Genomic DNA, 18347 nt, shown 5'->3' with positions numbered 1-18347 from the left:
TTATTGTTTTTTGATTAAGCAGCAGAAAGAAACTGAGCAACAACACTATATCCTTACATATCAGTAGGGTTAGTTTTCAAATTCGAAATCTACTTAATTACTATCTAATTGTTAATATTACTTGATGTTGTGGAAAGTAGAAATACTCACTTGATTCTTGGCTTCTCGAAAGGCAAACGTGAGTTTGGGGGAACTAGGGAGATATGTTAAATTTAATAAATGGGTAGTTTGGTCAATATATATTTTGTGAGAAAATAATTAAAAAAGAAGATGAAAAAACAAAAATCCCTCTTCTGAAAAATTCGCATGCCTCGATCCCATATTACGAAAGGTCCGCGAATTGAAATCCTAAATTTAAGGTCAGCGAAATGAATCTCATATTCCGAAATTTCTCTATTTATAAGACTATCCTGACTTAGAGAACAAGAAAACAATATATAGAAAGATATGATAATACTAATACTAATCGACTAAATAATAGAGATATATGATAATTTAATAATATAACCGTATCATATGCTAGCACAACCAGCAACATAAGTTTTAATTAATTTCTCACAAATTAATCTAAATTATTGCATCTAATAACCCCCTTTTCAATAGATAGATAAGCTTTAGTTGTGTGAAGTAGTTACTATGTAAGTTATTAAGACATAGATTCACATGAAATTAATATGCATGTATTAATGTAGCTAGACACCCATAGTGATGAATTAGCTCTCGATCGAACGAGCTTGCTATGGCTTTGTTCATTCATATGCATATCTATGACATATAGATGAGAAGACAAATAACGCCAGCCCAAAAAATGATTTAACACACAATTATAATATCTTCAGAGCGTCATATAATGGCAAGCTAAATTATGATACATATGGTTTTCTAAGTAATTCATTGATGACGCAATTAAGAAACTGTCTGTTGTTAAATGTGAGCAGATTATAACGATATTTCTATTACCATCTGTTTTGAACATCAGACTATGGGAGACTGGCTGCGAAAGGAGGCGGCTTAAGGGTGGCTGTATCGCGATAGGCAGCGCTGCTTTATACGGCTTAGATTAATATTTTAGTGTCTGTAGAGAATTAGGAATGAACAGAACAAATAACATAAAACTATATATATATATGAAGACAGATAGACATAGCCCTTTCTATGAATATCTCAAGCCTTTGCATACTGTCTTTTGCAATTTGGAAAAGAACCGACAAAGAAAAATCAAATTAGAGCTTATAGATATGCTCGACATAATTACATAATTTAAATAACTGCAATTATTACATTTGTTGTCGTCCGAATCACATTCACAAAGTAAAAGGAATGAACGAAGCAACAAATGAAAGTTACTTTTGAAACACTTTGCATTGCATAATTTAACGCGGATATAAATCAGTTATCGATGCTTCATTTCTGGATAACTCTTTGATCTCCGAGGATCTTCTCATGTGCTCCTCGTCACCTGGGACGAAAAATGCCGGCTTCAGAGGCATTGGAAAAATCGTAGTGGAGCTATGAAGCATTACCAAAACAGAAGCCATGGTCGGTCGATCCCTTGCATTTTTCTGAACGCACAACAAACCGATATGAATACATCTCATCATATCACGGAGAGAGGTCGAAGAAGACATCAATGTGGGGTCGATAAACTTGTTTGCACTTCCCGCAAACCAGTTTTTCCAAACCTGTAAGAACTCATGATTTTTATCAAGTGTGCGGGAAAAAATATTGCTGTAACAATAATCAATGAAACATTTTTAACTTACATAACTAAGCATGTATGGTATGTCCTCTCCATTTTCCACATTTTTGAAACTACTGGTACTTTGTCCACAGATAATCTCCAGCACCAGCACTCCGAAGCTAAACACATCGGATTTAATCGAGAAATCCCCGTTCTGTGCATATTCTGGTGCCATGTATCCACTGTCAAATATACCCATATTTAATTCCATTAAGTAAATAAATGGAAACTATATATTTTCACCATTTCTCTACTCTTTCCCCCAAAATAGGATAGAACAATTATAAGGGTTGGGATAAGAAAGTGGGAACCAACATTTCTTATCACTCCTCTTTTCCGATAAATTTGTAATCAAAGAAAATGAACCCTAAAAGAACATTTTATTCCTCTATTATCTAAGTAAATACTACTCCATTTGATAGGGTAAATGAACTTACTAGGTTCCCACGATCCTGTGTGTATTGGATCGTGTTTGATCATCTCGAAACAATCTCGCCATACCAAAATCTGAGATCATAGGGTTTTTGTCCCCATCTAGGAGTACATTGCTCGCTTTGAGATCACGATGAATTATACGCAGAGGGGACCCTTCATGCAGATAAACAAGTCCCTTGGCAATGCCCTTTATGATCTTGTACCGACTCTCCCAACTAATAAGCAAACGCTTAACTGGATCTGTTTAGTAATCACATATACATACACTGTTATAGTTGTTATAGCCCAGTTTCTAGTAATAAATTTTATAAACCGGTAAAAATAAAGGAAGACATTACCAAAAATAAAGCAGTCTAGACTTCCATTTTGAACAAATTCATAGACTAGAAGCCTCTCCAATCCTTGTATTGAGAATCCCAACAACCTTACCAAATTTCTATGTTGAAGCTTGATTATTAACACTACTTCATTCTTGAACTCTAATTCTCCTTGGCTTGAATTTGTTGACAACCTTTTGACTGCAATTTGTTGGCCACTTTGAAGTTTTCCCTACATGCATAAATCAAATCATTCTACCAAATCATTTAGTAGTATAAAATAGTACCATATGTTAGTACCTTATAAACTGCACCAAATCCTCCTTGTCCAAGTTTGTTACTAACTAGTATTAACACTCGTGCTATGCACGGGCCTTATGATTTTTAACTAATGAGAACGAATTGTTAATAATTGAAAAGAAATATAAATTAATATAGTTACGTTCACATTAAAAAGTACTCCATATTGGTTTTTATTGGACTTTTGAGAGAAAGATACATATTCGACGCACAATTCAATATATTTTAATTTGTGAGATTAATGAAGAAAAATATATTTGTTAATTAGAGTAAAATATAAAAGTAAATATTTGTTAATTAGAGTAAGGTATAAAAAAAGAAAAAAATAGGCAATGTGTGGGATTTGAATAACAAATTGTTGGAATAATCGCTGCAAATACAAAATAACAAAACACTCTCACCAATTCTTTCATGCAAGCGATATGCAAAAAAATCTTTCAGACTTAACTCTCTTTCTATAGCTTGAAGAAGAAGCAGTAAAATAGAAAAAAAAAACCAATATCTTCTCTATAGTCATCCTCTCCATACGTGAATAGAAGTGGATAATGAAGTCCAAGATATAAAAGGATGTTGTCACTTATGCACTGCAATTATCCTGATAGTCATGGGTGGACCCAAGTATAGTGGGGGAGGGGCTTAAGTCCTCAATGAATATTTTTTTTTTACTTTTTTCTATTAATTGTTTTTAAAATTTATTCAAATTTGGTGTAAATTATAGTGTAAAAGCCCCTACAAATTATCGACATTACTCAAATATATACTCTAAAATAAAATTTAGAAATTCCAGCCCCTATCGATAAATATTTCTGCGTGCGCCACTGCTGATAGTCCCGGTTGGAATATTCCATAAATGGTATTAGGTCCCACATTCCATTAACTTTTTTTTCACTCACATTTTATTATAAAAACTAATACTTATAAAATAGTAGGACCCACATTTCACTATCTTATTCACCAACTTTCATTTACACTTCTTAATACCCATGCCGAACTCAACTGAGACTTCTAAAGTGGGACGGAGGGAATATTAACAATTCAAACTAAAAGAATATATTGAAAAAAAAAATTTAAGTGTTCAATCATAAAATAAAATTAATTAATTAATTAATTAATTAAACTGAAATTTGGTTAATTGAAGTTCTAATTGATCAATTGAAGATTTATTGTATCATTTGCAATAAATTGGAAATATGATTGATTAATATGAATTGCGATAAAATCGAAATTCTTAGTTGTTCAATTGAATATAAAATGATTGGAATCCCAAATTTTAAGGAATATTTTAGTTTTAATTGAATAATTTGAGATTTCAAATAATCTCTGATTAAATAGAATAATTATACGGAGTATTTGAACTGATCATAGATTCAATTGGAGTTTTCAACATTTTAACTTAAATTAATATACTTATAAAAATTAATTGTAAAATGTAAAGACAACAACATATTAAAAGTCATAACTAAAACTCAATAATAGTTCTATCTAATAAAAAAGAAATTCACTTCTAAAATTTAATACACTAATATGCTAGCGTATTACGTATACATACAATCTTCTTCTACAACTAATACACTTAACCCCAAAGTGGCGCCTCGCCAGCACAGCCGCATCACCTGCGCTTCCCTCCATTCACTCATTTCCTTATCTCTAATCGTTAGAACCCACAGTCTCCACGCCGCAGCAAGACACAGTACCTCCAGCAGGAGCGGGAAAAGATCGGATCTTTAAACAAAATCTCTCTCCTTCCTCACTTTCCTCCCCATCCCTCACTTTCTCTCGGCCAAATGCCGCCGGATTCCAAGACCCCTGCTATGCTGAAATCAGAAAATCAGAATCTCTAAGAAATATCATGAATATCAAAGCTCATAGATTCAAGAGAGAAAATAGCACAAAATGTATTGTACTCAATTCACAGAAAACGCATTTTGTATCTGGTATTTATAGTGGTTTAAAGTTCGAACAGACTTCCAATGTAAGCCAACATATAGTTGATTTAAAAAATATTTTGAATCTCAGTATAATTTTTGGGAAGATAAACAGTGAAAGGAAATAAATTATTGTACCTCCCAAAATCTGATGCCAATGCTATGCTTTCTCGATAATAGATAGATATGCATGCAACTCTATATGTACAGATTACAGGCAACATTTTTTGGGAAGATAAATCCCATGATTTTCTCGGTAATAGATATACACACAACTCATATATTGACAAAATTGATTTTACAATATGCTCTGAAATTTTAACCTATGCTACTACACGCATAAAATAATGTTTCCCACCAAAACCACCTTGAATGGCATTTTTGCAATTTTCTCCACAACTCTCACTTTATATATTGATAGATGGAGAAGTTGTCTGTGGCAGCTACAAGGTCTTCGTAATCGTATAAAAGGGATTCTTCAGCACTGACAATACTTGTTACATCTTCCAGTTCCTCCAGATATGATCCTGTTACAAAAAAGATAATACATGTAAATAAAAATCTATGTTGAAATCAATATTTATCACATGGTGCAGTAAAACGAAAGAGAATAATTGGATTATTACCATGTAATATTAATTGGTTGGATTTCTTGTTGAACCTCTTTCTGACGTATCGACCAACACAAACGAGAAGCAGAGCCATGAAAATGGGAACAAGAATGATGCTTATAGTCTTTACAACATCACCGTTGCCTGCAAAATTTAAAAGTTACTCTCACAATAGACTTGAACCTAAGACCTTTATCATGATTAAGTACTAATTAACAAACAAGGCCAATATATACACACTCATGGTATATTCTCTTTATAAGTGATCACTTGGTTCATATTTCCTTTGTTTTTTCTTCCGCAGATACTGTTTTGTTTACTCCAATCCCCGTTAAACGTCCTATATATATGTGTCTCATTTCACTCTTCCTAATTTTAGTAAGTGAACCCCACATTTTATTAATCCATTCTACTTACAATTATTATAAAACTAATACTCCTTCTGTCCCACAAAAGATATCATACTTTCCTTTTTTGTTTGTCCCATAAAAGATGTCACATTTCTTTTTTTGAAAAAAGTTCTCTCTCACATGAATATAAAAATTATATTTTCTTTCTCCATTTAACACACAAAACAAAACCTCCTAAAATCTCGTGGCGTCCCACAAGTGTGACATCTTTTATGCGATGGAGGGAGTATATAAAAGTACAGTGCATATTCCACTAACTCTTTTCACACATTATTATTTATAAAGTCAAACAATTTCTTAAAACTCGCCACGATCAAATATGAGACACTTAATTGTTACAGGATGGAGTAATTGAGCCAAGTATTAAAAAAAACAAACATTTATGTGTCTTAACACAATCTGATTTTTTGAAAAGTTTGGGATAGAAAATGTAAATTGGGAACATTTTGTAGAATTGTCTTAAAATTTTGAACAACATATATAGTAACACAATTCACTTTAAAAGTATTATCAGTATATTAATTTTTTAATGAATAAAAAATAAAATAATTTAAAGATTTTTCCAAGTAGATTTGAACCTAAGACCTATTATGCACTAACAACTCTATCAAATTACTCATTTCGGCTATTATTAAATCTATTTTTTTTTTCTTTCATCTGCTGATAAATATCTCATGTGACAAGTGGACCTCAGAGCATCTCCACCGGCGGACGTCCCGATCGGACGTCGCGGAAGTCCGACCGGACCTCCGCCGTTGTGAAGGAAAAGGTCGGACACGGACGTCCCGTGAGGATGTCGGATATCCTCGGATATCCGCGCGACGTCCGACCGGACGTCCGCTATTGTGGCGTCAGTCGGACGTCCGAGTTAAAATTCAATTTTTTTTTAAAACTCTATAAATACGGCTCGTTGAACTTCATTTCATTCACACCACTTGTGTTGACAAGTTTCTCTCTCTAAACTCTATTTTCAAGTATATCTAGAATGGCTAGTAGCCGTGCGGGGTGGTAGTGGTGGGGGCGCTAATCATAGTGATAGTGAGAATGAATTAGATGTCGCTGTGGAAGGGGCGATTGATCGATTGCTACGGCAGAGGCAGCAGCAGGCGGCGGTACATCGGTCGATCCATCGGCGACATCATGTACCCCAGGACCACATTGCTGCACATATTCGGTTGTATCAGGACTACTTCGCTCCACAGCCGCGTTTTGGGGATGCTTATTCCGGTGACGTTTTAGGATGCATCGTCCGCTGTTTATGCATATCGTGGGTGCTTTAGAGAGAAGATACGGGTATTTCAGGACCAGGGAGGATGCGGCTGGCAAACCCGGACACACGCCCTTACAGAAGTGCACTGCCGCAATCAAGCAAGCTGGCATACGGAGGCCCGGCCGACATGTTCGACGAGTACCTCCACATTGGCGAGTCGTCAGCCGTCGAGTGTCTGCAGAATTTTTGCACTTTGGCGTTAGAGAGATATTCGGGGATCGCTATCTTCGGAGTCCGAGCCCCGAAGACTGCCAGCAGCTGATAAATATGCACGGGTTCCCTGGGATGTTGGGCAGCATAGATTGTATGCATTGGGAGTGGAAGAACTGCCCCGCCGCCTGGAAGGGGATGCACACTTCCGGCTTCAAAGCCAAGCATCCCACGATGATCTTTGAAGTTGTAGCTAACTACCGGCTCCGGCTGGGGATATGGCATGCTTATTTTGGAGTCGCCGGGTCGAACAACGACATCAACGTCCTCCAGTCGTCGCCCCTTTTCAACGATCAGTGCAATGGCGTTGGTCCCGCCATCAGTTTCGTTGCCAACGACAACCAGCACAATATGGGATACTATTTGGCGGATGTGATATACCCAAACTGGCCCGTCTTTGTGAAGACGATCAAGCATCCGATCGGACAAAAGAAGTCCTACTTTGCGAGCCGTCAGGAGGCAGCGCACAAGGATGTTGAGCGGGCATTTGGTGTGCTCCAGAGTCGATGGACGATGGTGAAGGGTCCTTCACGGATGTGGTATATTCCCAACATCGGCGACATCATGTACGCATGTATCATTTTGCACAACATGATTGTCGAAAGTGAAGGTGACGAAATGACTCAGTGGACCAACGAAGATGATACGGGTGCCGGTCCAAGCCACGGCGTGGCCAGCGCGAATGTGAACATGGGGGTACCTCATGGAGAGGTTGAGCGGTTGCGCGCATTTGCCGACATGCGGCAAAGAGATGCCCATATTCGACTTCAGGAGGATATCATCGAAAAGGTTTAGACGCGGAGGGATGGACGTTGATGTGGTTAATTTTTTTTATTGACTATGTAATTATTTTTTTTTTCGAATAATGTATGTTTTTTTTAATGAAATATTCGCATTTCCCCGTTCGTATTCGTGTCAAAATTTTAATTCCGTAAATTGAATAATTGTGAATTTAAATTTATTGCGGGAAGTCCTAGTGCAGGGGAAGTTCTAGTGATGACGTGGCAGGAAGTTTTTGTCGGAAGTCCTAGTGGGAAGTCTACCACCGGAGATGCTCTAAGTTAGAAAGTGAAATAATTTCTTAAAACCGAAACCAATAGAGGTGAGCATTCGAGTTTTGGTTCCATTTTTTGCCCAAACTAAATCCAAGAAACCAAATTTAGTGGAAAATTCAAACCGAACAGAACCTGAAAAGTAGAAACCACTAAACTAAAACCGAACTTAAAAAAAGAAACATTATTTGCACATTTACGACACTCCACTTGTAAAAATCAAATATCGGCAAAGGTTTTTGGACAATGAGAACATGTATTACCTGGCGGTGATGGAGGAGGGAGATTTGATATGATCTGTCGCACTTGTTGAATCCTAGTGATGTTGTAAAAGGAACTGAGACTATATTTGAGATGACAGGCGGGCATATATACTACCATTTCCGTGCTGTTATCACAACAGAGTTGCTGCTCAGAGCTGATCAAACAATTTTCACAGCCAAACGGTGACAGATCTGGCGCGCACTGCACCAGCACGAAAATTATCTGAAAATCCACCGCTGTCACATTCCCCGCCGCGATCTTCATCAACGGCCCTCCCGCGACTGCCTCACCGCGAAGATCCTTCAGCAGCTCCCGCAGTTCCCGGTTGAATTCATCGGGACTCTTTACAGTATTTACATTCCGGACAGAAATAAAGTCGGAATCAGCTCCGGCGCCGTCGGCAAGTGACTCGTCGGAGTAGCGCAGCGTGCATGCGTCATTGTACAGGATGCCCTGTCTTCGGTTGGGGCACAACCGGAGAAGCTCCGGGGAGGCTTCACGGAGGCAGGTGCGGCACTCCTCCAGCTGGAAATCGGTTCTGCAGAGCGCGGTGGCGTAGGCTCGGTCCGGGGCTTGGCCGGCTGTGCCGTTGTAGAATCCGTTGTGTTGTATGTTTGGTGGAAAAGATGAGATTAGAGAGTTGAGGTTGGTGCTGTATGTGCCTTTGGTGGTGTAGTTGTCGCCGGAACAGCCGTAGATTGCCGCTGTCACGGCGTCGGTAAGGATGCCTAGAATGAAGAGGAAACATGTTGATCGGGTAGTCATCTTAATTTAGGTGAGAGCTAGGAAATGTACATCAAATTAATAGGAGGTGGTGATTCCTTATAAATTAATTCGCTCGCACCTTCATCTCTATTGTGAGTGTGAATGTGCATCTCATTTTTCTTTGGATCGGAAGACTTTGAAACATCAAGATTTTGAGATATTGTATGCGGATGCTCTGTCACACGGATTTTTAGACTATCATATACCAAACTAATGTTTACAACAATCTTAAAATCATCCAAATATAGTGATCAAACTAGAGTTTAAGTTACATTTATGGTGGTATTTAGTTCCTAGATAAAATAGTAGTACTAAAATGTAACCTAAGATTAAATCGTGAGATTATTTTAATTGTAGGAAATTGGCTATGACTAATTATCATATACTACACCTAGAATTGAATTGTGGGATTCAATGTCATCAACCAAACATACGAACAACGCTAAGTGTATTGAAATATTATGGATATAAAGTGTATGTAACCAAATATATCACTAACATGGAACAAAGAAATGTACTACAAATCTTGTTTTGATTTATTCTGATGTTAATTTAGCTTTTCGTCACTGAACATATTCGGTGGATAAACTCTGGTGATACGACTAACATAAGTCTATTAATGTAGGTCTCCCTGTGTAGCCAAAAGTCAAATAATGGTGAAAGAAACATCTATGTGAGAGATTGGAAAATTGATAGAAGAGGATCTTATAGGACATTTCAGATTTTTATTGTAGTCTGGATTTGAAACATGCATATTAGAGGAAATTCGGTTTCTATTTCCGCTTTGAACAAATACAGTTTTTCTTGTTCATCGAGAAATAATCAATATAATCTTTCAATTAATTTCAGTATCATGCCAATGAAATGTACATTATTATATGCTAAATTACACGAATCATAGAATACTAATAATTTGTATTATAGTTAAATAATTTATACATCCCGGTAGGAGAGAGTTTTACTTAACTGAAGTGTCCATCTATAGTTACTTGATGTGGTTTTGACTGGTTAACTATAATTATGTTAACAAAAGAATTTTGTTTCTCATTGAAGTACAAATGAGCTAGCCTTTATATCTCCTCTTCTACTTATACAAAGATTTTAGCAGTAAAAAACAACTTGTACAATTTTTTGGTTATACAAAGATTTTAGCAGTAAAAAACAACTTGTACAATTTTTTGGGTTTTACACCAAATTCAAACAGATTTTTAAGTTTATGTCATACCAAAAAATAATTTGACTCTAACGCTATATACCAAATTTAAAATTTGCACCATTTTATAGTACATGTCTCACAAATTATTTATAAGAGCCCCATAATTGGTGTTGTGTTAAAAAACGCAAACATGAGTTTGGATTTGTAATAAAATTGAAGAAGTTTTCTAAACCAAAAATAAGATTTAGTAGTAGTATATGATTGGAGACGGTAATATGTGGAATCACCCAAACACATAACATAGTTTTTTCCATGTAATTAGGAAGTGCTTGGGTTGAACTTTTTCACATAATATAGTGTGTCTGTAATGTTAATCTAAAAAGAATTTTGATATGTCATCTTGACCTCAATCTGATTGGACTTGCATCTATGGAGAATATTTTTGTAATATATAAAAGTAATATTAATAACTTAATTAGTCATTTAATGCTTAAATGTTTTACCTATATCACCCCTATCTATCGTGATAATTTGTAAATAAAGATATCATAGAATCTAAAAATAATGTTGGGTAGTGATAAAATGCAAACTTATATATTGTACAAACTCAAAACTCCTCAACACAGCTTTAACACGGTTTTAATACAATATCAACACAGTGTAAAATTTTAAGATTTTAATGTCAACACAGTATCAACACAATATGAACACAACATCAATCATTGACTACCGTTGAAATTCTATTGACATTTTCCTGTTTATGCTTTTTTGTGATCTGTTGACATTTTTCAATGGTACAGATCATAGTTTTGAGTTTCTACAATATTTAGAGTTTTCATTTGATCATATCTCAATGTTAATGATAGTAATACTTCCTTTGATTCCTAAAAATATAAACTTTTAAAACGGCATGACTAATGCAAAAAATTAAGACAAAGATATAAAGAAAAGTGTGTTAATGGAAAATGGTTTCACCTTGTTATAGAGAAAGAAATTTCCTTTAAATGGAAAGAATTTATAGTTTTAGGGTACCGATCAAAAAGGAAAAAAAATTCTGTTTTTAGGAAACGGAGGGAGTAATATACTATTAATGTTATTATATTATTTCATCTTTTGTTATTGATAATTATATTAATCTATAAGTAATTATATAGTACTTTCTTCGTCCCAAATATATAAACAAAACATAGTGCTAAACATGCCTCAACGAGCATAATGATCAAATAAGTTGTTAAGATAAGGTATGTATTTCTCAACTTAATTTTATGAATTGTCATTGATCTTACCTATACATGTTAAATATATACAATTTAATCATTTTATGGTGTGAATTTTAAAACTTTATTTATCAATTTTATATCTCACTCAATTAATACTAATATATATTTTATATAAGTACCTTTGACACTAAAATATTATTTCGTCTAAAAGATATTGGTTCTGACTTTCATCAATGGAGAGTGGCCGTTAAAGGAGACTGTTTATGAAGTTCATTGGCAAATTCGTCTCTTTGGACTTTGGTACAGAAATTCGGAGATAAGATGGGAAAAGAATATAATTTTATATAAAAAAAATTAAATTTAAATGACATGTAGGTGGACTCTTCTGCAATGGCGTACACAAATTAAAGGGATATTGGTCTCAAAAATCATGAACTTTGGCCAAATTTTGGTATTTTCTACGAACTTTAAAATTGGTAAAATATCACAAACTTTGCATTTTGTTTCCCATAGCAGGTCAATCACTATATCCAATGAATTTACGTGCCTTTTTTTTCTCCTACTTGGCACTATTAAATCAACGTGATTTCTATGCTTTTTATCATACTTACTATGAACTTAAAAAGTGGTCTAGAATATCATAAACATTTCACGATTGCCCATATAGAATAAATTTTTCATCGAAGATCTCTTATTTGTGTTGGATTGAGAAATGGAGTAACAAACAAAGCAAATACCAAAATTTGGCCAAATTTCATGATTTTACATACCAATATCCCCAAATTAAATGATGTTATTTATGGTATAAATGTTTCAAATTTATCTAATTTATAAGATGCATAAAAGTAAAGTAAAACAAGTAAACAACCATTGATCAAACAACTACCGGCTTTGAATTTGGTTTTGCTTATAATATATCTCCTCAAAGGAAATATTTATATAATATACAACTATAAATTATTGGAGAAAACTAAATTAATTTTTTGAAACCAAGGCAAAGCCCTCACACCAGATGCACCGGTCAAAGATTTCGCTATTACTAGTATTGTATTGCCGGTCACTATTTCCTACTCTATTTTAAAATTTTAATTATTTACTCTGTTTTAATTAGATGCAAACATTTTGACGAGAAGAAGACAAAAAATTCCATGTTTACATGTTTTGTGCTACTTCTTGCCCAGACAAATACTGACCAACACAAAACTATTTATTTATAGATGAAGACAATAGCCCTTATGACAAATAACTCAAGCCTATGCAGACTTTCTTTTGCAACTCGGGAAAAAACAGAAAAAAAAAATCCAAATTGGAGCTTATTGATATGCTCGATTCAATTACATAATTTAAAAACTGCAATTATAAAGTTTCTTTACGTAATCCTGGAGATGATGGGGCGGGCCTACGTTGGACGTGTTGTGGATGCTTTAGGCATGGCGTCGTTTGGATCACATTGACAAAGTAAAAGGAATGAATGAAGCAACAAAATTACTTTTGCAATTTAACGTGGATATAAATCAGTTATCGATGCTTCATTTTCGGATAACTTAGTGATCTCCAAAGATCTTCTCATGTCCTCGTTGTTGGGGACAAAAAACGCCGGTTGCAAAGGCATTGGTAAAGTGCTAGTGAAGCTATGAAGCATTACCAATACAGAAGCCATGGTCGGTCGATCCCTTGCATTTTTTTGTACGCACAACAAACCGATATGAATACATCTCATCATATCACGGAGAGAGGTCGAGGAAGATATCAATGTGGGATCCATCAACTTCTTTGCTCTTCCCGCAAACCAGTTTCTCCAAGCCTGTAAGAACTCAGGTTTTTTTTATCAAGTTTGGTTTGGGAAATAGTGGCGCTATAACACCAAGCAATGAACATTTTTTAACTTACATAACTAAGCATGTACGGTATGTTCTCTCCATTTTCCACATTCTTGAAATTACAGGTACTTTGTCCACTGATAATCTCCAGCACCAGCACTCCAAAACTAAACACGTCGGATTTAAGCGAAAAATCCCCGTTTTGTGCATATTCTGGTGCCATGTATCCGCTGGAGTATATTTATTTTCATTAAGTGTGCGTTAAATGAATGGAAATATGTACTATATTTTTACCATTTCTCTACTCTTTCCCTCAAAATTGGATAGAACAATCATAAGGGTTTGGATAAGAAAAATGGAAACCACAATTTTTTTCAGCATTTCTTATAACTCCTTTTTTGTGATAAATTTGTAACCAAAGAAAACAACCCTAAAAGAACATTTTATTTCTCTATTGTCAAAGTAAATAATTTCATATGATAAATGAACTTACAAGGTTCCAGCGATCTTGCGTGTATTGGATCGTGTTTGATCATCTCGAAACAATCTTGCCAAACCAAAATCAGAGATTTTAGGGGTTTTGTCCCCATCTAGGAGTATATTGCTTGCTTTGAGATCGCGATGAATTATACGCAAAGGAGACCCTTCGTGCAGATAAACAAGTCCCTTGGCAATGCTCTTTATGATCATGTACCGACTCTCCCAACTAATAAGCAAACGCTTCACTGGATCTGTTTATCAATCACATATACATATATTGTTACAACCTAGTTTTAGTAGTAATAAATTTTATAAATTGGTAAAAATTAGGGAAGACATTACCAAAAATAAAGTTGTCTAGACTTCCATTTTGAACAAATTCATAGACGAGAAGCCTCTCCGATCCTTGTACTGAGAATCCCAACAACCTTACTAAATTTCTATGTTCAAGCTTGGCCATTAACACTACTTCGTTCTTGAACTCTAATTCTCCTTGTGTTGAATTTTCTGACAACCTTTTGACTGCAATATGTAGCCCACTTCGAAGTTTTCCCTAAAACAAATTTATGCATAAATCAAATTATTCTTCTAAATCATTTGTATAAAAATACCATTGTTACCTTATAAACTGCCCCAAATCCTCCTTGTCCAAGTTTGTTTCTGCTGGAGAAATTGTCTGTGGCAACTACAAGTTCTTCGTAATCGTATAAAAGGGATTCTTCAGCACTTACATCTTCTGCACTTATATCTTCCAGTTCCTCCACATTTGATCCTATTAAAACAAGTAAAACAAAATTTATGTTGAAATCAATATTTATCACACATATTGTTGGGTTACAAACTCATCCCACATTGGATGAGTAAAGGAAGTCGAATTAGAATATAAGTGCTATCTACACCTAATTAGTTTGAGGCCTTTTGGAGTGATTTAAAAATAAATTCGTGCGGGCTTAACTCCATCTAAAATGGACAATATAAAATTAATATGCAGTTGACGATCCTAACAACTTGTATTAGAGCTCAGGTGTGGCTTGAGCCGATCCCAAGATGACTCAAGTTTGAGTGGGGCCCGTAATGTCTCGATGGCCTTTTAGAGTGACTCGCCTTTTGGAATGACTCTAAAACAAATTCATGCAGGTTTGGCTCCACTCAAAATGGACAATATCAAACTACTATATGGTGCAATAAAATAAAAGACAATAAATGGATTACCTTGTAATATTAATTGGTCGGTTTTCTTCTTGAATCTCTTTTTGACGTAACGGCCAACACAAGCGAGAGCCATGAAAATGGGAACAAGAATTATGATTATAGTTTTTACAACATCAGGGTTGCCTGCAAAATTTATTTACATTCCTATTATACTCGTTACAATAATTAAACGTGATTTTGAAATATTTTAAGGATAAATATTAGAAATTTATAGTATATGCAATACGATTGATCAAAACTTGGATAACAATCCGCCCCAAGTTTTAAAACCGTCCAGGGAATGCTTACTTTAGATCAAAACTTGGATATATAGTTGTAAAATGAAGTTAATCCTATTTTGTTCCCCTAATTTATACCATTCAAGCATATGATTTTAGCAAAAACAAACATTTATGTCTCTGCCGCAATCTGATTTTTTGAAAAGTTTGGGATATAAAATGTAAATTGGGAACATTTTTTAGAATAATCTAAAAAATTGAACAATATAATAACACAATTCACTTTAAAAGTATTATCAGTATATTAATTTTTTAATGAATAAATAAACAAAATAATTTAAAGATTTTGTCCATGTAGATTTGAACCTAAGACCTATGTCATCATGCACTAACAAGTCTATCAAATTACTCATTTCGTCTATTATTAAATATCTCACTTTTTGTTCTTTCGGCAGTAGATAAATATCTCATTTGACAAGTGAACCTCACATTCCACTAGTTTATTTTTGCCACTTTAAGTTAGAAAGTGAAATAATTTCTTAAAATCCGAACCAGTAGTTGTAGGGATGAGCATTCGGGTTTCGGTTCCGTTTTTTGCCCAAATCAAACCCGAGAAACCAAATTTAGTGGAAAATCCAAATCGAATTGAACTTGAAAAATAGAAACCACAAAACAAAAACCGAACTACAAATTAAAAAACGATCTTTAAAAAAACCAAAATTATATTAAAAAACTGAAAAAAAAAAAAAAAAAAAAACACGTCTCATTTACTACTTTTCACTGATTGATTTAATTATAAAAATGCTATCTAGACTATGAGATTTGCAGAAAATAAATATGGTGATAGGCTTGTGGACAAGGAGAACATGTATTACCAGGCGGAGGCGGTGATGGTGGTGGCGGCGCCGGAGGAGGGAGATGCGATATGATCGCTCGCACTTCTTCGATCCGAGTGATATTGTAAAAGGGTAGCACCTCATATTGAATAAAACAGGCGGGCATATACAGTCTCATCCCCGTGTTGCTATCACAACACGCATTTTGCTCCGAGTTGATCAAACAACGGTTGCAGCCCTCTTCTGACAGATCAGGCACGCACTGCACCAGCGCGAATATGGTCTGAGAACTCGACCCTGTCTCATTCCCCGCTGCCAGCTTCATCAACTGCCCTCCTGCACCCGCCTGAGCGCGGAGATACCCTAGCAGCCCCCATAGATTCTGGTATTTGGAAGATACACTCAAATCATCACAACAAGATAGAAGTATATACTTCCTCCGTTCGACAATAAGAGTCATATTTGGTTGGAGCACGAGTTTTAAGAAATGTGAATTAAATAAGGTAGTGGAATGTGGGTCCCATATATATATAGATATTAGTCTTATAATAAAATGTGAGTGCGATAAGTTGGTGGAATGTGAAACTACTTATCATTTGCGGTAAAAGTGAAATAGGACTGTAGCGGAGTATGTTTGGATTAATGTCATGCCTTTGCTAAATAAAGGAATAGTATCTAGAAATCTTTTATTTTCTGCATTAGTCTTTTATTTTCCACATTCAATTTTGTATCACCTGGTTGAAATGCTCGGGATCACTTGCAGTCCGGATACTCTTGGCAGTGATAGGGAAACTGTCAGATCCGGCGCCGTCAACAAGAGACTCGTCGGAGTAGCGCAGCGTGCATGTGTCTTTGAACAGGATGTCCTGTCTTCGGTTGGGGCACAACCGGAGAAGCTCTGGGACGGCTTCTCGGAGGCAGGTGCTGTTGGAATAATTGAATGAACAATTACATAAAGCTCTCTATGATGATTAACCGAGAACAACGGAGAAGGAGATAAACTGTAGAGCGGAAGCGTACCTTGATTCATAATGAATTGAACGGCGGAATTGCTTTGCAGCGGCTATGGATCTTCCAAACGATCAGAGACATTCTTTGCAATAGTCTGCCGGGAGAATACAGAGATATTGAATGTTCTTCTGACGTCTGGGGACCATAACCCTAGCTTATATTTATATTAAATATAAACCCCTTTATTTTCTATTCGGTCCCTCATCAAATAGAAAATCACTTTATGGTATCTACACTTATTTCCATAACAAATAAATACACTTTAGCCCAAACTTTAATCTTTATTGGATCACTTTAATTGGGCAACTGAAAGATAGCCATACACATTAAATTAGTCATGTGGAAGCCCAAAATTCTAACAATCTCCCACTTGGGCAACACATGACACCAAATAAATGTGTACAAACCGAATGAGCGCTCAAAAGTGCTATCACATAGTGTATTTCCGAACAATCTTATCATCAACCATATCGACATAGGACTAAAGGGGCAGTCACCATATTTTTTCATGATTAAACCCATCAGTAATCACATATGCAAATATAATCAACAACAGATCATTTATGAAGTGTAGCATGGAAATTTCATGCAAGGTGATAATACATGTCTATTTCCAACTGGTCCTCCCAAAGTGAGATCAAACAAAAAATAATAGACAAAACATAATACTTTATTTCTGCAGAGAATAACATGAGTTTTATAACTACGTGTTCAAAACACAATATAGAGCAATAACCAAACTATTCCCACTGAAAGGAAGTATCCTTAAACAACATAACACCCATTTGGGCTACATGTCCATGAAAGACCTTGGGTGATAGTCCCTTAATGATTGGATTTGTAATCATCAAATCCATTCCCTTATGCTCTATATGTATTTGTCCATTCCGAACCCTTTATTTAACAACCAGGAAGCTCCTGTTGTTTTAGAATATAATACTGCAGAGTTATTGTCACAACATAACTTAAGTGGTCTTTCAATACCTTACAATATGCAGCCTAGTGACAAAATTTCACAGTCATATTCATTAACTAGATGCCCCAAAACAAGTTACGAATTCTGTTGTCATGGCAGAAGTAGCTACAAGTGTTTG

At 35.3% G+C, this 18347-nt stretch overlaps 2 protein-coding genes across 2 annotated transcripts in view; both read right to left on the bottom strand.

Moving 5' to 3' along the window:
• Nucleotides 1-1373: 1373 nt before the first annotated feature.
• Nucleotides 1374-9300, bottom strand: LOC125218345 (cysteine-rich receptor-like protein kinase 6). Its single transcript, XM_048119995.1, has 9 exons — nucleotides 8535-9300; nucleotides 5345-5473; nucleotides 5166-5245; nucleotides 4488-4599; nucleotides 2794-2867; nucleotides 2515-2725; nucleotides 2179-2416; nucleotides 1764-1923; nucleotides 1374-1682 (listed from the first exon to the last, which is right to left on the bottom strand). Exons 1-9 carry the CDS (start codon nucleotides 9298-9300, stop codon nucleotides 1374-1376), a joined length of 2079 nt encoding a protein of 692 aa, XP_047975952.1.
• Nucleotides 9301-13174: 3874 nt separating this feature from the next.
• LOC125218340 (cysteine-rich receptor-like protein kinase 44) overlaps nucleotides 13175-18347 on the bottom strand; it is a 9821-nt gene continuing 4648 nt past the window's right edge. Inside the window, exons 2-9 of the mRNA XM_048119990.1 lie at nucleotides 16977-17166; nucleotides 16282-16624; nucleotides 15189-15311; nucleotides 14597-14748; nucleotides 14319-14529; nucleotides 13990-14227; nucleotides 13567-13726; nucleotides 13175-13480 (exon numbers count right to left, since the gene is read on the bottom strand). Coding sequence (XP_047975947.1) covers nucleotides 13175-13480; nucleotides 13567-13726; nucleotides 13990-14227; nucleotides 14319-14529; nucleotides 14597-14748; nucleotides 15189-15311; nucleotides 16282-16624; nucleotides 16977-17166 — 1723 coding nt within the window. The remainder of the gene's footprint in view (nucleotides 13481-13566; nucleotides 13727-13989; nucleotides 14228-14318; nucleotides 14530-14596; nucleotides 14749-15188; nucleotides 15312-16281; nucleotides 16625-16976; nucleotides 17167-18347) is intronic.

The sequence above is a fragment of the Salvia hispanica genome, chromosome 4, assembly GCF_023119035.1.
Source record: "Salvia hispanica cultivar TCC Black 2014 chromosome 4, UniMelb_Shisp_WGS_1.0, whole genome shotgun sequence".
NCBI lineage: Eukaryota > Viridiplantae > Streptophyta > Magnoliopsida > Lamiales > Lamiaceae > Salvia > Salvia hispanica.
The sequence above is the reverse complement of the archived record's forward strand: the minus strand, read 5'-3'. Positions and strand labels throughout refer to the sequence as shown.

Coding starts and splice junctions, on each gene's coding strand:
- LOC125218345 (XM_048119995.1), bottom strand. CDS start 9,300: ATGACTACCCGATCAACATGTTTCCTCTTCATTCTAGGCATCCTTACC. Junction 2,868..4,487: donor TTTTCCCGCTCCTGCTGGAG/GTACTGTGTCTT, acceptor AAAAATCATAAG/GCCCGTGCATAGCACGAGTG. Junction 1,683..1,763: donor TACCATACATGCTTAGTTAT/GTAAGTTAAAAA, acceptor GAGTTCTTACAG/GTTTGGAAAAACTGGTTTGC.